The sequence below is a fragment of the Capsicum annuum genome, chromosome 2, assembly GCF_002878395.1.
Source record: "Capsicum annuum cultivar UCD-10X-F1 chromosome 2, UCD10Xv1.1, whole genome shotgun sequence".
Lineage (NCBI taxonomy): Eukaryota > Viridiplantae > Streptophyta > Magnoliopsida > Solanales > Solanaceae > Capsicum > Capsicum annuum.
Window position 1 is genome coordinate 6,794,344 of NC_061112.1, and position 26,477 is coordinate 6,820,820.

Here is a 26,477-nt window from a genome sequence, read left to right on the forward strand (position 1 = left end):
ATCAAAGCAAAATTTAGCAGAGGCTGAAGAGGGTTAGTAGTTGTCTAAATTATGTGAAAAATGAATACATGTGATCCTTACACATGGATGCTAAATTAAAGACTAGGTTGTGAAAGGCGATCAACATAGACATATTAGTAGAATAATCATAAATCATTTGAAAGCTAAATTATGTGAAAAATGAATACATGTGATCCTTACACAATCCTCAATCAACCATTATCATATACAAATAACTGGCACTATGGGATAAGGTGGGATTAAATCACACGACTAAATCAACTCTCAAATAGCAATTAACAGAAAAAAAAAAACGAAAAGACCATTTTACAAGTTTTATACATTCAATAATGAAATAATACTGAGAATACAACTTATAATAATGTTACCTACCTCGTGCCACGCAGAAGACTATCTAATCAAACCAATTCACTATCCCTACAACCGAAAAAACTGGCCAAAAACAGTTTAAAATGGAAGGGAAAAGAGAAAAAAAGAGACCGTACGCAGATTAAGCGAATCCATGACCATATTAAAACGCTTTCCAATTATCAGAATCTCTCTTTGGAGTCTGACTCTCCGCTGATGTGTTAAATGGTTCATGAGACCCAAATGGACCCGTATCATCAAAAGATGGGAAACCATGACCATAATCTGTGCCCTTGGTGCTGCGGATGGAATCAAACCTTGATAGTGACTCGCGAGCTGGAAAGGCTCCAAAATTATAATCAGAGTCTGCTGTGCTGCGGAATGAATCAAATCTAGCAAAGGAGTCACGCTGCTGGAATGAACCACTATCATATTCAGAGTCTCTGGTGCTGCGCATGGAATCAAATCTTGAAAACTCACGACTACCAAAGAGGCCACCATCGTGCATGTTGAAGGAATCATATCTGGAAAAGCTGTTCAAGTGCTCTTCAGACATAGGTGTGCTTGGAACCGAGTCCGCAAAGGCAAATGGACTCTTTTTCTGGAACATGTTATCAGCAACTGGGGAGCCACCTGCGTTATAGGCTGGTGTGCTGGGAACAGAATCAAAGAAGGGACTTTGCCTAGAGAATAAGTTGTCTCCCTGTGGGAATCCAGAGTTGTAACTTGGTGTGCTTGGAACAGAATCAAAGAATGGGCTTTGCTTTGGAAACTGGTTCTCTGAATAACTGAACCCAGTATTGTAGCTAGGTGTGCTAGGAACAGAATCGAAAAATGGGGCTTGTTTTGGGAGCGAGTTGCTGGAATTTGTGGAGCCTGTTTTGATAGGCCTTAGGTCCCAGTCGTCATCATCAAAAAGAGAAGTTTCCTTGTGCTTCTCATCACGAGAATCCTGCAAAACCGGGGAAAACAAGCAATATGATACACCCCTTTGACTGAGTCAATGAGAAAAAAATTATTCCAATCATCACAGATAAGTAGAAAATTGCCTAGACCAAGAAGCACCAGAAGATGCAGTGACCTAAAACAAGGGTCAGACCAAGTGGTGCTTCAGGGAAGGTGATGGGCCAAAGAGAACCATTGATGTGCCCCTGAAGATTTTTTCCTATAGCATAGTAATCGAAAAAGTGAATAACTGAACATGTAAATGTATCCATTTGCTTTTCTTTATAACTAAAATGAAATAGATGTATCCATTTACCTTAGCAGCAGAACTGATGTCCCACACAGCATTTGCATCATGGTCTGTATCAAATGTACCCCAACCAGATTCATCAAAACTTTTGTCCCCAGAGAACGCAGATTCAGCTCCCCATTGTTCACTGCACTAGTAATAGAGAAGTTCAGATTTCTAGGGAAGTTGACAGTTCAGAGAAGCTGAATTCCATCAAAGAATACAGTTGCATAATATAAAGGTCTTTCATTATTTGGAGAGTATACCACCACTGCAGATTAAATTACCAAAAAGGGACGAAAACAACCACATTACCTTTGGGCAGCACGGGGAGAACCATCAAAAGTAGTCTCCTTCCTATTAATTGATTCTTCAAATTCTTTTGACGGACTTTCAACTGCATTACTCCTGGTTGGATTTTTAGTTGAACTTCTAGCTGTATGGGCAGTCTCCCCATCACTCATTGCTCTGTCTCTTACAGGGCTTGGCAACTTATCTGACTTTGCATCAGTGCTGGCATCAGCAGATGATTTTCCAGCAGCATGGTCATTCAAAGAAGATGCTTTTTCCCGAACCAGTGAAGATTTTGGTTTAGGAGGGGCAATGACATTTTGTACTTCAAGGGTGAGCTCTTTCACAAAGGTGAATTCTGCAGAGATAATTATTCAACAATGTGATGAGTTTATTTTTTCGAGAACTTGAAAAAGATACTAATAAAATAGCACAAAGTTTAGGGAGGAAAACCAGTTGACCCAGTGGTCTCTGAAGGCACTATAAAGTCCTTCGATCTAAAAATGTCTGATCAGGTGGTCTCTGGAGGCACTTCGAATTCCCCCCTTTAGATTCAAATATGACATCTTATGACATACCTTCATTGTCAAATTTATCCCACTCTCCATCCCAGTCTGCTGCCCCCTCTTGAATGCCAGGTTGCCAACCTTTAAAATTATTACTAACATGTCAGAAAACATTTTTTTTTAAAAAAGTAAAGCAATTGAAAATCAGATAGCTTAGGTTAAATAATACAAGAGATCAAAATGGCATGCTATCCCATTTTCCCCACCAATGTGCTGACCATTAGATGAACACACACAGCTCTTAAAAATCAGAATTAGTCCCAACTCATGATCAAGATACACAAGATTTAAATATAAAGTAAAAGGTCTCATTAGAGAAATTGAAATATATAAATAAACCTTTTTAGTTTTTAGTATACGTGCCACAGATGACATCCATCCTCATATGATCAATAGGTGCTATTTTATATTTATAATCAACAGATTAGACAACAACAACAACAAACCCAGTGTATTCCCACCTAGTGGGGTCTGGGGGGTAAGATGTACGCAGTCTATACCTCTACCTCTAAAGAAGTAGAAAGGCTGTTTCCGATAGACCCCCGGCTCAAGTCACGAGATACCACACAAACTCATAGTACAGCACAGAACTAGATTACATAACATAAATATGGCACCCATAAGTATTAGAAAACAGAGGAAAGCACACATTCGTAATAAAACATGGAACACGGAATCATAACAAGAATAAAACCCCCACCAAGTAATTCCCTACACTAGCGACCCAAACCGGCCCTAGTCTTCAACAGATTAGAAAATTACAGAAATGGAAAAAATCCTAATGCAGCCGGCAAGAAGTTAATAATGAAAAACAAAACATAAATGGCACTTCAAAGAACAAATAAACATCCCAGTGGAATCAAAATTTGTCGCAAAAAACAGTAACTCAAATGGGGTCAACTCAGAACCGAAAGTAACAGGAAATAAATTTTCGAAAATGTTTTTAAACTTGATTTTATTATATAAAGAATAAAGAACACATAAAATAACTAAATGAAAGCACATTTAATTGTAAAACAACAAAAATACAAGCGCAAGTACCAAATGGAAGCTCAAGCAGAGTAGTTGGTTTGGCCCGTAACCCATAAGTTTTGCAGCGTTCATTCAAAATTTTTACTAGCCCCTCGAGATCTGCCTGTATCTGATTAGCACAGTCCTACAAAAACCAGAGACTGAAGTTAGATAAGTTCTAGATATCTCCAGCAAATCTATTAGTGGTAAAATATAGCTACCTGGATAGCATCAGTTTTACCATCTTGATCTATTTTGACAATTGTTCTATACAGATCCATTTTTTTCTCCTGCAATAGTTTTAGCAAAATATCACAACAGAAACTCCGCTAGATTTGCACAATTTTCTAGACACTAGTAGAACATAAGAGTTAGTATCAGTGCATTGGGCTAGAAAGAGCCAAAGAAGTATCAGCGTATTGGGGTTGAAACAGCCAAAGAAGTACTTGAATATCCCGAAACGTGGACTCCTCAATTGTCAGTTTAGAAGCAACATCTCCAGTTTGCTTGTATTTCTCTTCATATTTTTTAGACAGTAATTCGACCTGTAAAATTGTCAATTTTATTACATTACATATCATTGGACGTGTTCAAATTTGTTAAGCACAAACAAGTTTTACCTCTTTTTTGTCAGCAGAAGTTCTTGCGCTGATCTCATTTAGTCTATTATCACATCGGCTTTTGTATAGAATCTGGTGAAAAAGGCCAATAAAAAATGAAAGTTTGTCATGTGCTTAATCTTCAGATATCCATTGCTGAACACGCGCTGGCAAGGAAACCCACCAATCAGTTACTGAACAGAAATTCACACGTGCTTCAGAAGAACAACTCTAGACCAAGGCTATGACTAAATGTATGACATGATACCCTAGAGCATATAAAGATAGATATAATCCCTAATTACTCAGAACTCAGTAAGCCATAGGACAAAATCTGTTAAGTCATGTCACCTGAATGAAATGGAACAACTTCAATCTGTTGAAAATATGAATAATAAAAGATCCAAATGGTAAGTGAATTTCAGACTCAAAAGTCAAGATTAGTTAAGGAGACAAGTAGAAATATTGGTGTTTGAGTCGCACATCGGTGTAGGATGTGGTAATTTGTTTCCTTATATGGTCTTGGTCAATCCTCATTTCGTAAGCTAGCATTTGGGGTTTGAGTTAAGCCCGAAGTTCATTTGTTGTCATGGTATCATAGTCATGTCCATCATAATTCTTGGTTCACCCCATGTTATTATATCGTCCACGCTCCAAATATTCAGACTTGCATGTGAGGGGAGTGTTAAGAGCCCCACATCAGCATAGGAGTGTAGCGATTTGTTTCCTTATAAGGTTTTGGTAATCCCCACTTCATGAGCTAACTTTTGGGATTGAGTTAGGCCCTAAGTCTGTTTCTTATTAAACTGCGACCTGCTCTCTTAATCTTAGCTGGATCTTATAATCCAAGATCTCACAGCATCTTATGGGTCATAATTCTATATTAGGCCAGATCTAATCTAGTCACGTTTGATCCAGTTTCTCATGCAGTTTACACGTTTCTTTGCAAAAGTCTATCTCAATCTAGCACTAGACAACAGAAAGGGCCAGCTTATCTATGAAAAAAAAGACAGATGCTGTTAGAACAGTGCACCACCATGATCCAGTTTCTCATGCAGTTTACACTTTACTTTGCAAAATTTGCTTATTGAATGCCACAAATTTTGAGCCTTCTCCCAAACTACATCTTCATTTTTGCCTTTCCAATGTATAAGAAATTCTGTCTTCGTATTTCTTTTGTTGTTTCCCACAACCCGATTATCAAGTATCTTCACTATCTTAGTTTATATTGTTTCAGATTCAATAAGGAGCCTTCTTTGATTTGTTCCTACCTGGATCTTTAGCATCTTCATAATACGGTTTCAAAAAACTCGCATGGAAGGTGGGATGAATCTTCAATCTTTCCGGTAATTTCAATTTATAAGCAACTTCACCAATTCTTTCAGCAACTTCAAAAGGACCATTATATCTAGGAATCAGTCCCCTATGCCTCTTCTTGCTCACATTCTGTTTCCAGATTTGAGGAGTGAGTTTACGAAGCACCTTGTCTCCAACATTTTACTCCACCGCACTCGTTTGAGGGAGTACAAACTTTAGGTAAAGATGGAGAAATGTGAATTTTCCCAAAAGGAAGTGAAATTCCTTGGACATTTGGTAAGTAAAAACCAAGTAAGAATGGATCCAAAGAAGGTGCAAGAAATTATGGAGTGACGGACACCTAGTGGGGTCAAAGATTTGAGGTCATACTTGGGATTGGCTAACTAGTATCGCAAGTTTATTGCAGGTTACTCAAAGAAAAAAGCCGCATTAACAGATTTGTTGAAAAAAGATATCAAGTGGGAATGGTCCGAAAGATGTGATGCAGCATTTCAAAAATTGAAGGAAGCCATTGCTTCGGAGTATATCTTGAAGCTAACTGATTTTGAGTTACCTTTTGAGTGCATACTGATGCATCTGACAAAACTGTTGGGGATGTGTTGGTACAAGAAGGTCATCCAGTGGCCTTTGAAAGTCGGAAACTGAATGATGCGGAGCAGCTGTATTCGACCCATGGAAAAGAAATAGTGGTAGTAGTGCATTGCTTGCAGATTTGGAGGGTGTACTTATTGGGTACTCGCTTTGTGGTGTGGACTGATAATTTTTGTAACACTTTCTTTATGACACTGAAGAAGCTAAGTCCGAAGCAAGCACGGTGGCAGGAATTCTTGGTTGAATATGATTTCATTTGGGTACATAAATCAGGAAAACATAACCAAGTTGCTGATGCACTTAGTCGAAAGGAACTATTTGCTGCTATATATTCCATTTCTCGACTTGAGACTGGTTTTCTTGAAAGAATCAGATTTTGTGTTGTTAATGATCCACTCTATGTCAAATGGATGGATCAAGTCAAGGAACGGACAAATCAGAAGGTATTGGATCGAGGATGATCTCCTTTATTTTAAAAGAGGGAGAATCGTGGTACCTCAAGGCAGTGGTCTGCGTAAAGACTTAATGAAGGAAGCGCATGATACTCCTTGGGCTGGACATCCGAGTGTTGAAAGGATGCTAGCTTTGCTATCCCGTGTGTATTTCTGGCCAAAGATGAAAGAAGACATAGAAGCTTACGTAAAGACTTGTCAAGTTTTCCAAAGGGACAAGACTGAACGTAAGAAAGAGGCAGGTTTGTTGCAGCCTCTATCTACTCCAGAAAGGCCATGGTTGTCCGTCTCAATGGACTTCATTTCTGGGTTTCCAAAGGTTGATGGAAATGCTTCTATAATGGTGGTAATAGACAGGTTTCAAACTATTCTATCTTTATTGTCGCACCAATTAAATGCTCGTCTGAAGTTGCTGCGATTTATTCTATAAGAATGTGGTGAAATTCTTTGATTTGCCAAGTGACATTGTGAGTGATCGCGATGTGCGGTTTACTGGTCGATTTTGGCAAACTTTTTGTTTAACATGATGGGTCATCCTCAAACTGATGGCCAAATGGAAAGAATCAATCACTTGCTAGAAGAGTACTTGAGGCATTTTGTGACAGCAAGTGAACGTAACTGGGCAGACTTATTGGATACGACGCAGTTTTGCTCTAATCTACACAAGTCATCGGCAACAGAGAAGAGTCCATTTGAACTTGTCTTAGGCATACAGCCTATGACGCCACTTGAAGTTGAGATGTTGAAAAGCCATGGCATTTGTCCTGTTGCTTCTCGGTATGTAAAAGACAAGCATGAGATGCTTATCAAGGCACAAGACAGCTTACGAAAGGCCCAAAAACGCATGAAGAAATATGCAGATCAGCATAGACGTGCGCTGGAGTACAATGGTGCTTCTTAAACTCACTCCTCAAATCTAGAAACATACTGTGAGCAAGAAGAGGCATAGGGAACTGATTCCTAGATATGATGGTCCGTTTGAAGTTATTGAAAGAATTGGTGAAGTTGCTTATAAATTGAAATTGTCGGAAAGATTGAAGATTCATCCCACTTTCCATGTGAGTTTTTCGAAACCGTATTATGAAGATGTTAAAGATCCAGGTAGGAACAAATCAAAGAGGGCTCCTCCCCTGAATCCGAAACAGTATACAACTAAGATATTTAAGATATTTGATCATCGGGTTGTGGGAAACAACAAAAGAAATACAACGACAAAATTTCTTATACATTGGAAAAGCAAAAGTGAAGAAGATGCAGTTTGGGAGAAGGCTCAAAATCTGTGACAATTCGACAAGAAATTGAGGACTATCTTAAAACACCCTCGACGAGGACATTGAGTTCATTTGGTGGGGGTGCATTGTTAGACCCTCAGTCCATGGCATGGTGATCGGTAAGGCATGTCAAGGTGCATATTGGCCTTGACATGGAATCGACAAGCAATGTGGTGTTGTATTAACTATGAGTTAGTGTGCAGCTGATAATGACCAAGGTGCTGGAATGATGGCAAAGCAACCTTGGGCACAATGTGCTACGACAGGCGCATGGCACCCAAGTGGGCATGCGTGCAGGCAGTGGCACTGGCATGACATAGACATTGGCATGACACAAATGATGGCATGGCACAGGCAGTGACATGGCTTAGACAGTGTCATTGGCATGGCTCGGGCAATGGCACAACACTGGCAAAGCATGGTGCAGACAAGGCAAGGCAGTGGCTTGAATGCATGAAAAGATCGAAGCTGAAATATTCCAAATGTTGAAAGAAAGCTGGAAAATATTCTAAGAGCCTGTTTGGGATTGCTGTTACAAAACTGCTTATTTAAGAAACACTTTTATGAAATAGCTTTTCAGAAAAGTGCTTTTGAAAAAAGCAATTTATGTTTGGTAAATTCATTTGAAAAGTACTTTTGATAAACAGATTGTGTTTGGATAATCTTTTTCAAGAAGTGCTTTGTTGATTCACATGACCAAAAAGGACATGTATCAATAGACTATTACTACTAAAATTAATTTATAGAGAAAATTTATTTTAAATATCTATTATAATATTTTTAATTAAAATTTTATTTTTATTTAATTGAAAAGCACGTACTCTAAAATTTTCAATCAATATTTATATAGATAAATACATTAAAACTAATAATAATGATATATTACTTAAATAATTTAAATATCACTTTAAAGTATCAAACAAAAATAAATATAAAAATTATTTCATTATTTATAAAAAAATTAACGACAAAAATAATTAGTCCTTCATAAATCACAAAATTCTCAATGATTTCATCCCTAATTTTATTATGCAATATCACCATACTAGTAGAAGATCTGTCTTGTATTTCTGAAGGTATACTAGAAGGTTCATCTCCTTCTTCATACAGTTTAGGTGTGCAAACTGTTATGGGAATTATCAAATAAGAAAGACACCTTGTGGGTACAGTGGATTCACAGCTTCTATATCAAAGGCAAGGAACTAGAGTCAGTGAGCACACCTAAACAAGCATGCTGGCTTGTCAGGAAAATATTTGATGCAAAGCAAGGACTCCACCTGGCAACCCATTACAACATCTAGCCCAGTTCACAGTGGGATCAAAGTTCAGTATCAAGAAATTGTACTGCTCAATGCTACCACAACACCCCAAGGTGGTATGGAGGAACTTGGTGCAATCACCAGGAACCATCCTAAGACACCAGTTCATAATATGGTTGGCTTTACATGGGAGGTTAGCAACAGTTGAAAGACTTGAGAAATGGGGCATAAATGTAAATGCTGGTTGTGTACTCTGTTGTTCAGGAACTAAAGAAACATTTCAGCATTTATTCTTTGAATGCACATACACTAAACACATCTGGAGCACCTTGTTGAAATGGCTGCACATTCGCAGGCAAATCCACACCTGGATAGTTGAAATTACATGGCTGGCTACTAGTGTCCACACTTCAAAAGCAAGGTCGCAGGTTCTCATATGTTTGTTTTCTGCTACAGTTTACCAAACTGGATGGAAAGGAATGCACGCAGATTCAAAGCCCAATGCAAGAACAATGCACAGCTGATTAAAGATATCTGCCTTCAAGTCCATACAAAAGGCCAACAACAGAGTAAATGGAAAGATATTCTAGCAAATTGAATAACTATCCGGTTTAATGTAGTGTAAATTGGAATTGTAATAGTTAGTAAGGACATGGAAAATGTTTCTGGTTGAAATAAAATTTTGCTTTCGACCAAAAACAAATATTTAGAATGTTTGACCACTGTCAGGCGCTTAAGCACTACAAAATCACATAGACGAAATGTGTAAAGTATTCCTAGTTTCCTCCATCTCCGCAGCCTAAACATTTACAATGTTTGACCACAATATACCCCCCCACCCACCCAACCGACCAAAAAGAGAATGGGTTAGACAGACTGATGAAATAGTTTATCACATCAGTAAACCAGATCAAACCACATGGGATTCCAACACATGATGATATTTCGGCCACTGAAATTTCGGTCCATTTCTCTGCTTCCCCTCGTTTTTCTTGTACTTCTCCCCCTCCCTAGTAATTTTCTTTTCCTTTTTGCGCAGAACAAGTATCAAGAACCATATTCGTAAAGCATAGTTAAATTTGTCAATAACATTATCCAAGAGCATGCTAAAACAAGTTTATAGTAATAATATTGCTCCTGGTAAAATCTAGGAAAGGCACTATGCTTGTTTCTAATCTATTAGAACAAAACAAAGCAGCCTCACTACCAGCTGTGTCTGGGAAGACATGTCTTCAAAAATATGTGCACCAACTATTTGATGAAATGTCAGTTAATGAGGAGGATGGTATCAACAGTAGCAGTAGCAAGGAGAATAGTGCACAAATGATGGAGCAAGTTATTGATCCAAAATGTATTGCTTCTGTTGCCATTAATTTCAGTGTTGTTGCAAATGTTGAACTCTTGCTGGACGAGACTAGATTGAGGAAGGGTGAACAGAAGTCAACTATTGTTGGGTCGTCAGTGGGTAGTCCAGTTGCTTCATTGAAGATGAATATGTCTGAAGTGGTCGAGCAATTGAAAGAAAGAAGGTATCCCACTTACGAGCCCCAATCAGAAGTAACCGATGGGAATTTTGATTTGTTGAACATACGCACTGACAGTGCTGTTAATGAATTTGAGCTTTCATATGTAATTCCAAATATGCAAAACTCTCATGACGCTGACCTAATTATCAAGTTTGATGAAGAAACGGATTTGAATAAAGTTGAGGATGATGATGAGATGGTGATACAAAAAGACCCTTCAAGTATTGGAACTTTGGGTGAGGAAATGGATGCTAGAAAACATGCAGAAGTGGAATCTCTTGTGATGATTTTTGATTCACAAGGTACTCTTATTGGCAAGGATAATGTGGTGGCCGTTGAGGAAAATACTGAACCATATGAGCCTATTGACAGAGGAAAAGGGTGTAGGACCGAGGATCCCGAACAAGTACCTGGGAAACCAAATGTATTTGAACGGGTTTTTAGTGTTTCTAGTTCAACCAATTATGTATCTGAGACTACTATACTTTCTGCTAGCGAGCATCAAGTGAGGAATAGGGAACTAGTATTTTTAATGCAAACAAAACTGAGTGATGGTGATGAAGAGGGACTTCCCCCGTTAAAGCCAAGTGACCTATTTCCTCCTTTCAGATTTGCAACTGATCTTTTGGTTCCTAGCGAGGTTTGTGCTCTTAAAACTCTTATCTTAGACGTCAACACAGTTGCATACAATATAGGAAATTGTCCTGTGAAGTTGAATTTGGTGAATGATGTCGATAGGATAGAGAGAAATATAGCCAGCAAGGGAGAGATTGAGTATTTGCATAATTTGTCTGATAAAATGCTAACTTGTGAACTACAAGGTCCTTTTAACAACTTAACTCATGTCTCTGATATACTTATGGAAACTGAGAAGTCTTGGAGCGACAACACCTACCTTGTTGAGAAGGTCAAGAACCAGATTGTGGACATATGGATGGAGTCATTGATGGTAGCTCAGAAACTCCCTAGTCCCGAGTCTTTGGATCAATTTGATGCTATGAATTGTCCTCACGTAGCTTGTGGGTATTCTCCTATCAGAAATGCTTCAAAGATATCTGTCGAGGAACATATTGGCTTATTAATCGTACATTTTGGAGGTAAGTCTTATACTATAAGAAATGCTCTTGTTGGAGAACTGGAGAAATTGGTCGTGAAGGATTTCAATGATATGGAGATCAAAATAAGTTCAAAAACCATCTCACCCCTAACCGAGCAAGCAATGTTGAAAGGTTACCGAAAGGTGTTAGTATATACGATGGATTGTTTACTTCAAAGTTGGGCAGAATTGTGTAGAGAACATGCATTTTCCATTGGAGCAGATATGCAACTATTATCGGCGAAATTTCATACTTATATGTTAACAACAACCATGAGTTACAAGTGTTGTCATTATACACGAGCTCTAACTGATGTGGGCTAATTGTTGAACTTTTAGTTTTCAATATTGTCTCTTTTACATGGTTCATTCTACATGGTCTTGGAGGTGAGAAGAAATGAAAGTTACTAATGATGATGAAGATGCATGGTCTGGAAAATGGATCAACTTTTGCAATTCTTGGTGAAAGTGATGCTATAGAACCTAAACACAAGTCATTTGTTATCTCTATGATTGGAAAGGCATCAGGAAAATAGGGTAGTGCTTGTGACCTTGTTATGCATGAATTTTGGAAGATTAAACTCAAGGGTGTTCGTTGGAGTTCAACTGAATTCGGGAAGACATGCATTATGCCTTTCATGTTTTTAAACTTGAGGACAAGGTTTCTTTTAAGGGGGAAGGAATGTTGCAGATCGGACCATGCGAGCCTAGAAGCAGCATATTTACATAATTTTCATCATTTACAGTTTAGTCCCAATTTACTATTTCTATTTCTCTCGGACACTAAGTTAGGTTATTCGGATAATATTGTCATTTCTATTCGCCTAGGGTTCTCTTTTACATTATAAATATCCTGTATGTACTCATTTGGAGATTATCAATGAAAATCTATCTTTTAGCTCTATCTAGAATAGCTTTAGCTTAGCTTAGTTTGTAGCTTAGTTTCCTCTCAAATTCCATTCTGTATCACTTTTTCAAGAATCCAAGCGGACATGAAAAGTCATCAAAAGATAGAAATTGAGTTATTGCTAGGACAGACAAAATCGGTTGCTATGTAGCTTTTTGTATGTCACTTATTTGGACAGTAATGAGCCAACAAATTATACAAAACAAACACAATCTATAGTACTTTTTTATCAAGACACAATCTGTAGTACATAACCAGGAAATTCAACCATGGGAATAGCGCCTTCTCTATCTCTCAAGGGGAATGGAGTGGAGGGCCCAATTTCAGGACTTACATTCCTACTTCGAAACATTGATAGATATCTGAGTAAAACTGAGAGAACTTTAGGTATGTAATGATCAAAATACTCACTATTTCTTGCATCTTTGCATGGTAGAACTGAGTTTTTTCTTTGGCATCTAAAATTTCCTTCTCTAGCTCCATGACCTGCGATTGGCATCATAGCATAAGAGACAAAGGAATATATGTCAATTACTATTGGATTTTAGTAGTACTCACCAAAAAATCAAGTATTTTTTTTTTTTTTTGAGAATTGGTAATTTGAAAATCAAGATTTAACTGACAAATGAAATGATTCGTAAACATCAAGTTAAAATCAACTTCTTTTAAGCCAAAAATGAGATCAGCACTGACCCTTAATAGCAGCAGATAATAAATGGTAAAGAAGGGAATTTCATTACCAATGTCGTCATAGCATTAAGTACCATTTGCAGTTCCACAAAGTCCAGATATCATGAGCATGTGAAAAGTATCTAAAAAAGCTACTGCTTATTAAATTATGGGGAAAAAACATCGTTTCCACCCCAAACTATACCTGAAAAGTCTAGGTCACACCTAAACTATACTAGTGATCTATTACACACCTAAACTATAAAAAAGTGATATTTTTTACACCCTGTAAAGCATTATACCACTTGCATGTGGTGTGGTGTTGCACACGCGCCTGCCACGTCAGTATAATACGAAAAAAATAATAAATTTATTATTTTCATAATTTTTTTAAATTTAAACATATGCACACACACATACCACTTTTTCTTTTTTTTACTTAAATGGCCAACCTGCCATTATTATTTCAGAAAATGGCCACTCGACTGTTGGCCTCTATGCTTCAGTATAATGACCAACGACATTTCCTTACTTTTTCTATTTGTTTTTCAGCTATAATTTTTTTTAAAAAAAACTAATGTGGTGGCAAGCTCCATTTTTGGATGGATTAATAGTTAACAGATAGAGGAGAAATCAGATGGTGAATCCGACTTTTCCGACGAGAACTCACCGGAAAACGTCCTTGCTACAGAATTCTCGACCTATCCTTCGATATTCATCACCGTTAGAGTTCGTTGGAAAGCCGAAGAATTGAAAACAACAAATTCAATTTGAATTCCGATTTTAGTTTTTGTATTTTTTCTTTTTTTTATAAAATTTGATTTTGCCCGTTTAAAATCAAATACAATTTGATTTTGTTCATTGTGAAATTGACATTGATTCGATGAAGATGGAGGATGGAATGTGAAGAGATTATGTTATTTGGGGGTGGGGGTGATGAAGAAGATGTGTTAGTTGGGGTGGGGTTGGAGTTTGGGGGTGGGGGTGATGAAGAAGAAGATGGTTTGGGGGTGGGGTTGGAGTTTGGGGGTGGGGGTGATTAAGAAGAAGATGGTTTGGGGGTGGGGGTGATGAAGAAAACGTGGTTTGGGGGTGGGGAGGAATTTTTTTTTTTTGGCGTTAATTTTACTACCAGACACGCTATATTTAATTTAAATAATTGTGTTTTTTCCACGTCATATCTAAGGGGTAAAAAGTATCATTTTTTTATAGTTTAGGTGTGTAATAGGTTACTAGTATAGTTTAGGTATGACCTAGACTTTTCAGGTAAAGTTTGGGGTGGAAACGATGTCTTTTCCCTTAAACTATGATGGACCAGACACCATGCCAGTAGCATGTATTTTTCAAAATCTAAAGAAAGTACAAATGTGTTGCTCAGCAAAGTCACAGTTTTGCTTCACCAATAAATGACCTTTCTCTTTCAATTCCTAATCAGAATTACTCGATGGCCTTTCAATACATCAGATGCACAAAAGAAGTAAAATACAAACAAATGCTGAAACAAAAGAACATGGAAGACACCAGACAATCCCTTGGAAGATTTCCCCAAGTATGATCATATGTGAATCATGTTCGCTATTAATTAATTGCAAGGTAAAAACTACATCATATCACATCTCTGTATGTTACAGATTACACACATCAATAAGTATACATTTGATACGAGATTCGACAAAATGACTACTATATTACCTAGTGAAAAAGATCCATCCCAAATACCATTGTTTTTCTCACTGGTTCATTCATAATTCAGGCAGTAATCATTGGAAAAAAGAGAAGAAAGGGGTTTGAGACAAATAAAGGCGAGCAGTAAAAACATTTGAAAGAACATTTATAGCCAACCTTCTTCTCTGCATCAGTTGCTTCCTGGAACTTTGTGTTCAAGGAATCCTGCTCCTCTGTGCTAAGTTGGTCAATCAGATGCTTCTCCAATACTGGAACTGTAGGCTTCTGTTTACTAGGCTGTACAGCTTCTTCAGGCTGGGGAATGGGCACTGGACGTGGAGGCCTCCTTGGAACACCAAAAGCTGCTTGTCGTGCACCACTTTGCCCTTGTGTTTGCTGGAAACCTGAGGGAGGAAGAAATGACGAGACTAACTGAATAGATGGAAGTCACAAGTGAGATTCTCACTATGCATACTTCATAAGAAACACCAAAGTAGCCGGAGGTCTATCGGAAACAACCTCTCTACTTCATCTGAGATAGTGGTATGGACAGCGCACACTTTACCTTCCCCAGAGCCCACTTTGTGGGATACACTGGGTATGTTGTTGTTATATAAGAAACACCAAAGCCTTGTTGATTGACATATTAGTTAGCTCACTCTTGGAATTCCTTTAAATAGTAATGTCAATTTTTCATCATACAGAAGTGATGGCATCCACAGTGGTATACTTCCATTAAAGGTTGAAAGGCTTCAATTAAAAATTAAAAAGATGCTTATCATGGAAAAAGAACCCAAAAATGAGCCCAAGAATTATGGCAAGGAGTGAGATATGTGTTATACGTATTTCATGGTAGACCACGCCCAAGAGAAGGAAGACTGGAGAACCCAAAAGAGCTGTTTTTGCATGCCGTATGGAGGCCCAAGAGGAGCCCAACAAAGAGCTTAAGATTAAGCCCCGTGGGGATCAAAATTCTTCCCAAAGGGGCTGATTCACATCAATTAAGTGCAAGTTTAGGTGTGTGTGAGGGGTGTGTTTATTTTTCCTTATTTATTAGGGGAGAAGTTATTTTTACATGTTTTTCTAGTTTAAAGTTTCCTAATTAGATTTTATTATATATTATTTCCGTAAAAGTAGGATCCGAATTCATGCTATTTCGCATAGGTTTCCCTCATATATAGGGATGGATTTTGTTTCTTTAGAAAAAAAGATTATTATTACTCTCCCCGTTTCAAGAAGAATGACCTACTTTACTTTTTATTTTTTTTTTTCAAGTAAATGTTTCATTAAAGTCATCAAGAAGATGCAAATTAGTTACAAAAGTAGGAGCAAAAATAGTTGGGTTTGCTAGCTCTGGTACAATTATGCTAAAGCTAAGGAGCTAACAAAATTCAAGAAACTATTTAGGGAATCTACAGAGGACATCTTGACCAACTATACAGACACATGAGGCATTCAACTTTGAGGGAATGTAAAAGGCGTTGATAGACCATCAAAACATTTTCTATTACGTTCCTTTCAAATACTCCAACTAAGTCCAAAAAGCGAGTAAAACATGTTCCACAGACTTGCTGTAACAGTACAATGCAAAAAAATATGTTTGTTGCTTTCTGCTGCTTTCTGACATAGGTAGCATCCATTCACAATGTAGCGTTCCCTTCTATAGAAATTGTAGGTAGCATCCATTCCGTTTAACAAAGAATGACCTCTATCCTTTTTTGAAAATACTTTAATTTCAATTTTCTACTTGGTATGTTTAAGACCATAAGATTAAAGGACATTTTGGCAAATTTGACAAAACTTTAATTTATGACCACAAAATTCAAAAGTCTTCTTTAATTTCTTAAACTCCGTGCCAAGTCAAATTAGGCCATTCTGCTCGAAATGGAGGGAGTAATATTATTTGTAAGATTTCTCTTCTTTTACACTTTGTGTGGTGACTATGGATTTATCTTGCAGCCTTAAACAAACATTTTTTATTAGGTAAGATTAATTCGTAACTTTGATATTTTTGATTTCTATTAAAGTAAATTAAAGAAGTAATTAGTATTGTACTAATTGTTGTCTCTAATTTCTTCAAACTAACAGTCTAGATCACTTTGTTATCTAAGTTCTTGAATTAATTGTATTAGTATCACACAACAACAACATACCCAGTGTATTCCCACAATGGGATCTGGGTAGGGTATAGTGTATGCAGTCCATATCAATATCTCAGATAAAGTAGAGAGGTTGTTTTTGCTAGACTCATGGCTTAGGACAGATAACAGTATAACAAACAAAAAATAAAAACAAACAATACTCAATTAGCTTTAATCTACTAATTTTTTAATACTAAGATCAATTAGGATTCTCAACACTCAATTTTGATATTTGGGGGTTATATTCTTGAATTTCGCAAATCTTGAAATTTCTATCTTTTAATCTTCATATTTTCGCTTCCGCGTCATTTCTTGTTTTTATTTAAGTAACCTGATTCTTATTAAAAAAAAGTCTGAAAATATTAATTAAGTGTTAAGTTCCAGCCTTGTTCTTATTATGTTCATGTTTTGATGATTGACAAACTTCATTACTGGAACCTGGTCCCTGCATGTCCGATTGTTATTCATGTTCAACTGTTTGCCTAACCTAGTGGAAGAACTAGTTACATGAACTGGTCTCCCAGTGTTCAGTTTTGCAGTTGCACGCATTTGTCTTATGTGTCAGCTATCTAGTACTTTTCTGGACAATGTCAGCACGTTAGTGTAACGAATTTTCAGTGGTCCTTGCCATCATCCACCAATGAGGAAGCTGCTCTCCTAATGCTCACCATATATACACATCATCCTAAAGGAGAGAAGCTCAAGCTTTTGCACAAATTTAAAAGAAATTTCCTCAAGCAAATGCCTCACTCGATATTGCAAGACTTAATTGCTCATATTGATATATGTTCTCTTGTTTCTAGGTTGTTGAGGTTTTGTTTAGGTCTTACAATTAAACTCACGTCTCATTCTAGATATTTCAGTGAGTAGTTTGTTTGGCCTTGTTTGTTCAGATTTGAGTTGTTTTGTAGCTATAGGTAGCTGATGGAGAGCTCATAAGAGGTATTGTGAGGGTGTGTTGCAATAGAGTTATTGCAAGGTTGTAGGAATTAGGAGGTTAATTCCTAGGTTGTAATCATTGATGGTTGCTCGGATTTTTAGTGAAGGTTGTTGGTAAAATCCTACTGGAGTAGGTTGCAGTTTTACTCCCTTGAGCAAGGTTTCCACGTAAACATCCCTTGCTATTTACTTTACTGTTGCTTTCATTGCGTTCTTGATTGTTCCTTCATATCCTCCTAGAGGGACCTGGTACTAATCATCAGGTCTCAGTTATAGTGGTGGACTCTTACGAACTATCAATAAGGTTTAGCGTCCTTCTCAAACTCAATAACATAGAGATTGATCTGAAATTCTTACCCCCCTTAAACAAAATCACTAGTTTCAATTTATTTTATTAAAAAAAATAATCCATTTACCACATTCTCTTTAGACATTCATCTACTATGCTTTCTTTAAAAGATGACAAAGCATTGCTTTAGTCAAAATAAAATTGTCACCATTAATTTTCAGCTTGATTCCAACCACATGATAAAGTATATTAACAACAAATACCAATAAATATGTGCTTATCATGTACTTGAATATTTTGATATGAACAACAAATGTAAGGAATATAAAATCTTATAGATTTCATATTTGCTCAATGGAAGGTTTTATATTAACAAAACCTAAAATCCTAAACCACAAAACTAATATTTTTTTTACAAGTCTAAACCACAATAATGATATTAACCACAAAGGATCAAAGAACAGAAAGTTTAGGCAAAGTGGTCTGGTGGACACTTGTACTTGTCCTGGTTTGTAAAGTAGACGCTTCTACTTACCTTTTTGTCATCTGAACCCTTAAGCCCGTCAAAACAAAATATTTTAAGCCATTTACCATCAAAACATAATATTTTAAACTCTTTTTTCATCCAATTAATATGAGTGTAATACAATCGATCACATGTGGCATGCCATGTCATTTTTAAATGACATGTAGGAAATGAAATATTTAGAGGATATATAAAATATAAATAATATTTTAAAAAACTCACCACCCCCACCCCCGCCTTTAACTTTTAGGTCCATTATTTCCATCCCTCACAACCTTTCTCACACACCACCATTTGCATAATTTCTCCATCATAATCAGTCTCTTACACACACACTTGCCGAAATTAGAGTCTCCTTATGTTGTCCGTTAATAGATTCCTTTGTCAAATCATAATTTTCATTGGTACAGTTTCTTGGTTTATTTTTTAATATTTGTCCATGAAAAAGTTTAAATATGGTATGTATAATTTTGGTTGACATTGAGGGATGCATTGAAATTGATTTATGGTGATTTTGTCTCCCCCAAAATTGACCCCATTGTGAAATTGCTCTTGTATAATATAGTTGATGCCTAATTTTTTGTGTTGTTCTTTAAACACAAAATTTGTTGAGAGAGGTTTTTGTCAATGGAAATGGAGGAAAAAAAGAGTGTGTGTGGGTGTTTGACAGGTAAAATAGGTAAAGAAGATGTGAATGAGGGGTGGGGGTGGGGGAAGCTAAGGGCTGACTGGTTGTGGTAGTGCTAGGTGAGGGTGGGGGACGGGGGAAAGGGGTGGGGAATGGATGGTGCGAGGGGTCAATGAAGAAGAAAAAGAAGTTGGGATTTTTTTTAAATTTAAATTATTTTAGAAAAATATTTTAAAGGCAAAAATTTTGACTTCAAAATTCTAGAAACACGTGTTTTTCCAGATCATCAATTTAATGCCACATTTGCAAAAAAAAAAGTTTAAAATATTATGTTTTGATGGGTTTAAGAGTTCAGATGACAAAAAGGTAAGTAGAAGTGTCTACTTTACAAATCAGAACAAGTACAAGGGTCCACCAGACCATCAAACTCCCCAAAAAAATTATTTAGCATCCCATTTCGATAACTTGTAACTTTTAGGATTAATACTATTAATAAAAAGAAAAACAAAACGTCGAGTAAATCTAAATAACTGAAACATAGAATTATCTTACTCCTACAAACTCTAAGATTTTGGCAGCTCCTCCATGCCAGGGGCGAACCTACGTGGTTTGCCAGGGGGTTTACCCGAACCCCCTCGATAAAAAATTATGTTATATATATAAGGTAGAAAATCTATATTTATGTACATATATTAAATTTGAACCATGAAAATCAAGGATGTTAGATAGCCTAGTGGTACTGGCTACACTTCTTGTGCTGCTTATTGAGACTAACATTTTTTTTATTAATTCACTGTGTTGTCTACTTGTCTTGTACAACTGTTATTATTATTAAAAAAAGCTAGATGTTGCTATTTGAAAAAAAATGTCAAAATAAATTAAAACACAAAAACTTAAAACCCTTTTTCCTTTTTCTAAAATTAAAAAACTCAAGACCATTTTTTCTTTTTACTTGAAATTGTATTTTGTTGGCTTATTCACACATTTATATTTTTATTTTTCGAACCCCCTGAAAAAAAATTCTAGATTCACCACTGCTCCATGCACATGAGTACCCCTTAACTCCCCCATCCTTTTTTGAACTTTATCTTTTATCTATGTCAAATGTGTTGAATAATTAGAAGGATTTTAGGGGACTTTATTTTTGCTTTTCCTAAGTTCATTATAGCCATTTAATATCTCATTTTATTGTAATTAATTACATTTCCTTAATTAGTTAGGATTAACTTGTATAAAACTCCTTCTCGTGGGCTGTAAAGATATACTAAAATATAAAAGAAGCCTTTTCTTCTTTCTCAAATTCTACATGGCATCAGAATCATTGTTGCCGTTTGCGTTGAGCTTTTCTCCATTGCAGCATTAGGATTCCTTTTTTTTCAAACAAAAGGTAGAATTTTCTCCTTCCTTGAAGTGATCCGCAGCTCAAACTCTCTTTTCTCGATGTCTAAAAAATCTAATACCACCATAGGTTCCAGCTGTCGACGCCGACCAAACCTCAGTTGCCTGTAACTGAAATGACACCAGACATGCTGTCACGTACCACCAGAAGGTTTGGCTCCCACAATGCGTAACCATCATGTGCCGATGCGTGAGGCTACTTTCAACAAAAATTTTAGATTCTTTCTTGCATGGGTTGCCTGTCAATTCCAAGCCTACCCACCATGTTTCAGGTTTTTTTTTATCACCGGAGCTAGGGTTCCATCAGAGAAGACCTGGTTTTCTGGTGAGACAGTCCAGCGAATTTTTTCCAACCTTTTCTTTTTCTCTGACGGACTGATTTGAAGATAAGTTCCTTCTAAGCTCGAGGGAAGTCCATTTTCTGATCCAGAGTCCTGTTTAAACTATGGGGACACAAAGGCAGTAGATAATAATGTCTCATAAATCAGTGTTGTAAAAGGATGGGGATGATATGTAGCTTTCATGGTCAAAATCATGTTTGCTTTTCATTAAATCTAAAAGACTACTTTGTTAATTTCCTGGAGAAAAGAAAGCACCTGTTGTGACTGATACTAACAATGGTCAACGAGATTTAATAATTCTGTTGTTATGATATGATTTTTGAATACTCTGCATCCCCGAATCTCTAAGAAATATCTATTTCTTGATACTGCTGAAAAGATCTGAAATTCAATAATGATGCCAAGATCTTTGATATTCGAAATAAAATTTATGTCAACAAGCAAGGTGTGTTGACTCTCAGTGATAATAGTTTCAAGTTAAGTGGGTTATGGCAGGAGATTGACTATTACCAGGATCTCCAAACGAACATACTGATGATGCAATTCCCTTTCAACAATTGATTGAAAAGGAAAAAAATTATAATTTTCTGTCTGGTTTGAACCAAGACTATGATTATATTAGGGCAAAGTTCCTTTTTCTTCTCTTAAGGAAGCATGCTCCTATATTTGACTCCTATGTTCAACAAGAAGAGATCCGATGAGGCGTTATGTTGTATCAGGCTCCAATTGAAAAGCCAAGGTTAACCGTCTCTCATGAACAACTAAAGGCAATCACTGTCGTGCCAAATTTTAGTAGCATTCCCACATATTTTATGCCTATGATACACACTCCAGTTAGTAGCACCCTAGTACTACAACAATTTTCTAAGAAGAGAGAGGTCCTTAATTCATCTGCATTCCTGAAGTCATGGAAACTGCAACTGCAGCATCCTGGATCATCAATTGTCATTGCTTGTTATCCATTATCCTCTCGTGGTTTATCCATTTTATTAGGATATAGGGTGTTCTTGGTATGACGGAAAATGTTATTTTGGAAAATAAGTAATTTTCGTACTTATTTTCTGTGTTTGGTATGTAAGCTAAAAATAGTATCCCAAAAGCATTTACATCCAATCCAGGCAAACGTTAAGGGATCGTTTGGTAGAGTGTATTTAAAAAAAAATGCACGCATTAGACTTGTGTACTACTATTACCTTGTTTGGTACTAATTTGCTTGCATTTAGCTAAGCTACCCTAGTACTACAATATCCATTGCATTACTACCTTGTTTAGTTAAACTACTTGGTTAAATTTCGTTAAATCTTTCATGGTCAATATTTTTGAAGGATCCGACATGGGTGCGGCAACATTGGCATGATTAGAGACACAATTGCCCCTTAAAACCTTTTTCCACATCTTTTTCACCATATTTGTGGAGGGTATGTTGGAAACAAATATTTTAAAAAAAAATATGCACCTCATGTTATTTTTGATACACCAAACCAAACATTACAACAACAAACCCAGTGTATTCCCACCTAGTGGGGTCTGGGGGGGTAAGATGTACGCAGTCCATACCTCTACCTCTAAAGAAGTAAAAAGGCTGTTTCCGATAGACTCCCGGCTCAAGTCACGAGATACCACACAAACTCATAGTACAGCACAGAATTAGATTACATAACATAAATACGGCACCCATAAGTATTAGAAAATAGAGGAAAGCACACAGATTAGTAATAAAACATGGAACACGGAATCATAACAAGAATAAAACCCCCACCAAGTAATTCCCTATACTAGCGACCCAAACCGGCCCTAGTCTTCTGCCCTAATTCGCGTCCTCCAGGCCTTCCTATCTAGGGTCATGTCCTCGGTGAGCTGTAACTGCTCCATGTCCTGCCTAATCACCTCACCCCAGTACTTCTTCGGCCTACCCCTACCCCGCCTAAAACCATCCAACGCTAGCCTCTCACACCTACGAACCGGGGCATCCATGCCCCTCCTCTTCACGTATCCGAACCATCTCAATCGGACTTCCCGCATCTTGCACTCCACTGGAGTCACACCAACCTTCTCCCGGATAGTCTCATTCCGAACTCTATCTCCTCTAGTCAGCCCACATCCAGCGCAACATCCGCATTTCTGCCACCTTCATTTTTTGGATGTGGGAGTTCTTAACTGGCCAACACTCCGCTCCATACAACATGGCCGGACGGACTACGACCCTGTAGAATTTGCCTTTCAGCTTGGGCGGCACCTTCTTATCACACAACACCCCCGACGCGAGCTTCCACTTCATCCATCCCGCCCCAATACGGTGCGAGACATCCTCGTCAATCTCACCGTTACTCTGGATCACGGACCCGAGATACTTGAAACTATCCCTCTTACATACCTCCTGTGATTCCAGCTTCACTACTACCTCATTCTCCCGCCTCACGTCATTAAACTTGCATTCCACATACTCTGTCTTGCTTCTGCTCACCCTGAACCCTTTAGACTCAAGAGTTTGCCTCCACACCTCTAATTTGTCATTCACACCCCCTCGAGTCTCATCTATCAGAACTACATCGTCTGCAAAAAGCATACACCAAGGCACCTCCCCTTGAATACGCCGCGTCAACACATCCATCACCAACGCAAACAAAAAGGGACTAAGAGTAGATCCCTGATGCAATCCTGTCAAGACAGTGAAACGCTCTGAGTCTCCTCCCGCCGTCCTCACCTGAGTTTTCGCTCCATCATACATATCCTTAATTGCTCTGATATATGCCAGCGGTACTCCACTCACCTCCAAGCATCTCCAAAGCACCTCCCTGGGGACTTTGTCATAAGCCTTCTCCAGGTCCATAAATACCATGTGCAGGTTCTTCTTCCTTTCCCAATACTGTTCCACCAACCTCCGCACCAGGTGAATTGCCTCCGTCGTCGAGCGGCCAGGCATAAATCCAAACTGGTTTTCCGAAATAGACACTATCCGTCTCAGCCTCACCTCGACCACTCTCTCCCAAATCTTCATAGAGTGACTCAATAACTTAATCCCCCTATAGTTATTGCAACTCTGGATGTCACCCTTATTCTTATAGAGAGGGATCATGGTACTCCACCTCCAAGCCTCGGGCATCTTTGCCGTCTTGAAGATTTCATTAAACAATCCAGTCAACCACCTTACACCAGCCTCTCCAACGAACTTCCAAAACTCCACCGGTATCTCGTCCGGCCCCGTCGCCCTACCCCTTCGCATCCTGCGAACAGCCTCTCTAACCTCTTCTACGTTAAAACATCTACAGTAGCTAAAATCCCGACACTCCTTTGAGTGCTCCAGTTCCCCTAACACAATAGCTCTATCCCCTTCGTCATTCAAGAGCCTATGAAAGTACGACTGCCATCTATTCTTAATGTGGCCGTCCTCCACCAACACTCTACCTCCTCCCCCTTAATGCACCTCACCTGATCGAGGTCACGATCCTTCCTCTCCCTAGCCTTAGCGAGTCTAAACAACTTTTTCTCCCCTTCTTTCCCCTGTAACCCTACGTACAAGCTCTCAAAAGCGGCCGTCTTAGCTGCCGTGACTGCTGACTTAGCCTCCTTCCTAGCTAGCTTGTACTCTTTCCTATTTACCCGCTTCTCTTCTTCGTCCTTACTCTCAACCAATTTAGCATACGCCCCTTTCTTGGTCCTCACTTTCTTCTCCACCTCTTCATTCCACCACCAATCCCCCCGATGATGCCCGGCCCGGCCCCTAGAAACACCCAACACCTCACTTGCATTCTCCCTGATGCACCTAGCCGCCCTATCCCACATACTATCCACGTCCCCCCTACACTCCCACACCCCCATTCCCGCCAACTTCTCCCCTATCTCCAACGCATTCACTGGCGTCAAGCCGCCCCACTTAATTCTAGGTCTACACTCCTTACTCCTCCTCTTTTTATTCTTCTTTATACCGAAATCCATAACCAAGAGCCTATGCTGGGTCGAAAGATTCTCATTCGGGATGACCTTACAGTCCTTACACAACGCCCTATCCCCTTTCCTAAGCAACAAAAAGTCAATCTGGGTCCTGGCTATCGCGCTTCAAAAGGTGATCAGGTAATCGTCCTTCTTCGAAAAGCCCGAGTTCACCACCACCAGCCCAAAGGACCTCGCAAACTCCAATAGAGTGCCCCCTCTTCATTTCTCTCCCCAAAACCAAAACCACCATGCACATCACCAAAGCCTCCCGGTAACGCCCCGATGTGCCCGTTGAAATCTCCTGCTACAACAATCTTCTCCGAGCTAGGCACGCCTCTCACCACCTCCTCCAATGCCTCCCAAAACCGCATCTTCTCCTCCCCCTCCGATCCCACTTGCAGTGCATATGCACTACACACGTACAGGGTAAACCCCCGAATGACCAACTTAATAGTCATCAACCTATCGTTGATCCTCTTCACCTCTACTACCTGACCTCTAAGCTCTTCATCTACTAAGATGCCAACTCCATTCCTACGCCTCTCGCTCCCAGAGTACCACAGCTTGTAACCATCCACCTCCCTAGCCTTAGACCCTACCCACTTGGTCTCTTGAACACACGCAATATTGATCCTCCTCTTCCTAAGAATCTTCACAAGCTCAATGGACTTACCCTGAAGGGTTCCTATATTCCAAGACCCAACCCTCAGCCTACCATCACTATCCACACGCCCTCCACTACCCCCCCCCGCGGCCAAACCTTGGCCTCCCTCCCACTCCCGCCCTTTCCTCATCGCTCGCCCCCACCACGACCCCACGCCCCAACCCCCTCGGACATGACCCTATCCAACCATTACCGCCCACAGCCACAACTACACGAAAGTATAAGAAAATATAAAGATATAAACGATGGTAGTAGCAAAGCAGCAGCAAGAAATACAAGGCTCACACAAATTCAAAGGAATAATCCAGGAACAAAACTAAACTCAACTAGAGAGCAAACACCACTGGACTCAACACCCACAGCCCCAAAAACAGATTCCCAAGCCGATAACCCAATCCAAAGCAGTGCAAGAAACGACCACAACAACAGCAACAACAGACAACAGACAATATCAACAAATCCAACGCAAGTCAAGGTACAGGGGCTGCTACTAGCATAATACGAAGAATGAAATAACAAAGGTTAGAAGTCACCGGGTTACGCTTGTAAACCAAGCCGGAAACCAAAGCCCAGCGTTGACCGGGTTCCGGGGGATTTCGGTGCTGAGATGGAGTTGCGGCTGCTGGAGACCGAGGGAACTGGTCGTCGTTTGGGTGCTGCGGCTGCTGGCGACCGAGCGGCGGGTGCAGGCGGAGCTGCGGCTGGAGACCGAGCTTCGGCTGTTGGAGACCGAATCGGCAGCTGGAGACCGAGCGGCGGCTGGCTGGAGACCGAGGTGGGGGGGGGGGGGGGGGG

General features: G+C 38.8%; 1 protein-coding gene across 2 annotated transcripts in view; it reads right to left on the reverse strand.

The window, feature by feature from the left end:
• Positions 1-274: 274 nt before the first annotated feature.
• LOC107858482 (epidermal growth factor receptor substrate 15-like 1) overlaps positions 275-26,477 on the reverse strand; it is a 42,197-nt gene continuing 15,994 nt past the window's right edge. The window contains exons 4-13 of one of the 2 annotated variants that reach the window (XM_016703144.2): positions 15,001-15,227; positions 12,901-12,975; positions 4,092-4,163; positions 3,918-4,016; positions 3,693-3,761; positions 3,502-3,616; positions 2,473-2,541; positions 1,919-2,252; positions 1,631-1,751; positions 275-1,321 (exon numbers count right to left, since the gene is read on the reverse strand). In XM_016703144.2, the coding sequence (XP_016558630.1) occupies positions 533-1,321; positions 1,631-1,751; positions 1,919-2,252; positions 2,473-2,541; positions 3,502-3,616; positions 3,693-3,761; positions 3,918-4,016; positions 4,092-4,163; positions 12,901-12,975; positions 15,001-15,227 (1,970 nt within the window). In that variant the 3' untranslated portion in view covers positions 275-532. The remainder of the gene's footprint in view (positions 1,322-1,630; positions 1,752-1,918; positions 2,253-2,472; positions 2,542-3,501; positions 3,617-3,692; positions 3,762-3,917; positions 4,017-4,091; positions 4,164-12,900; positions 12,976-15,000; positions 15,228-26,477) is intronic. The other variant, XM_047404571.1, reaches the window with a different exon arrangement.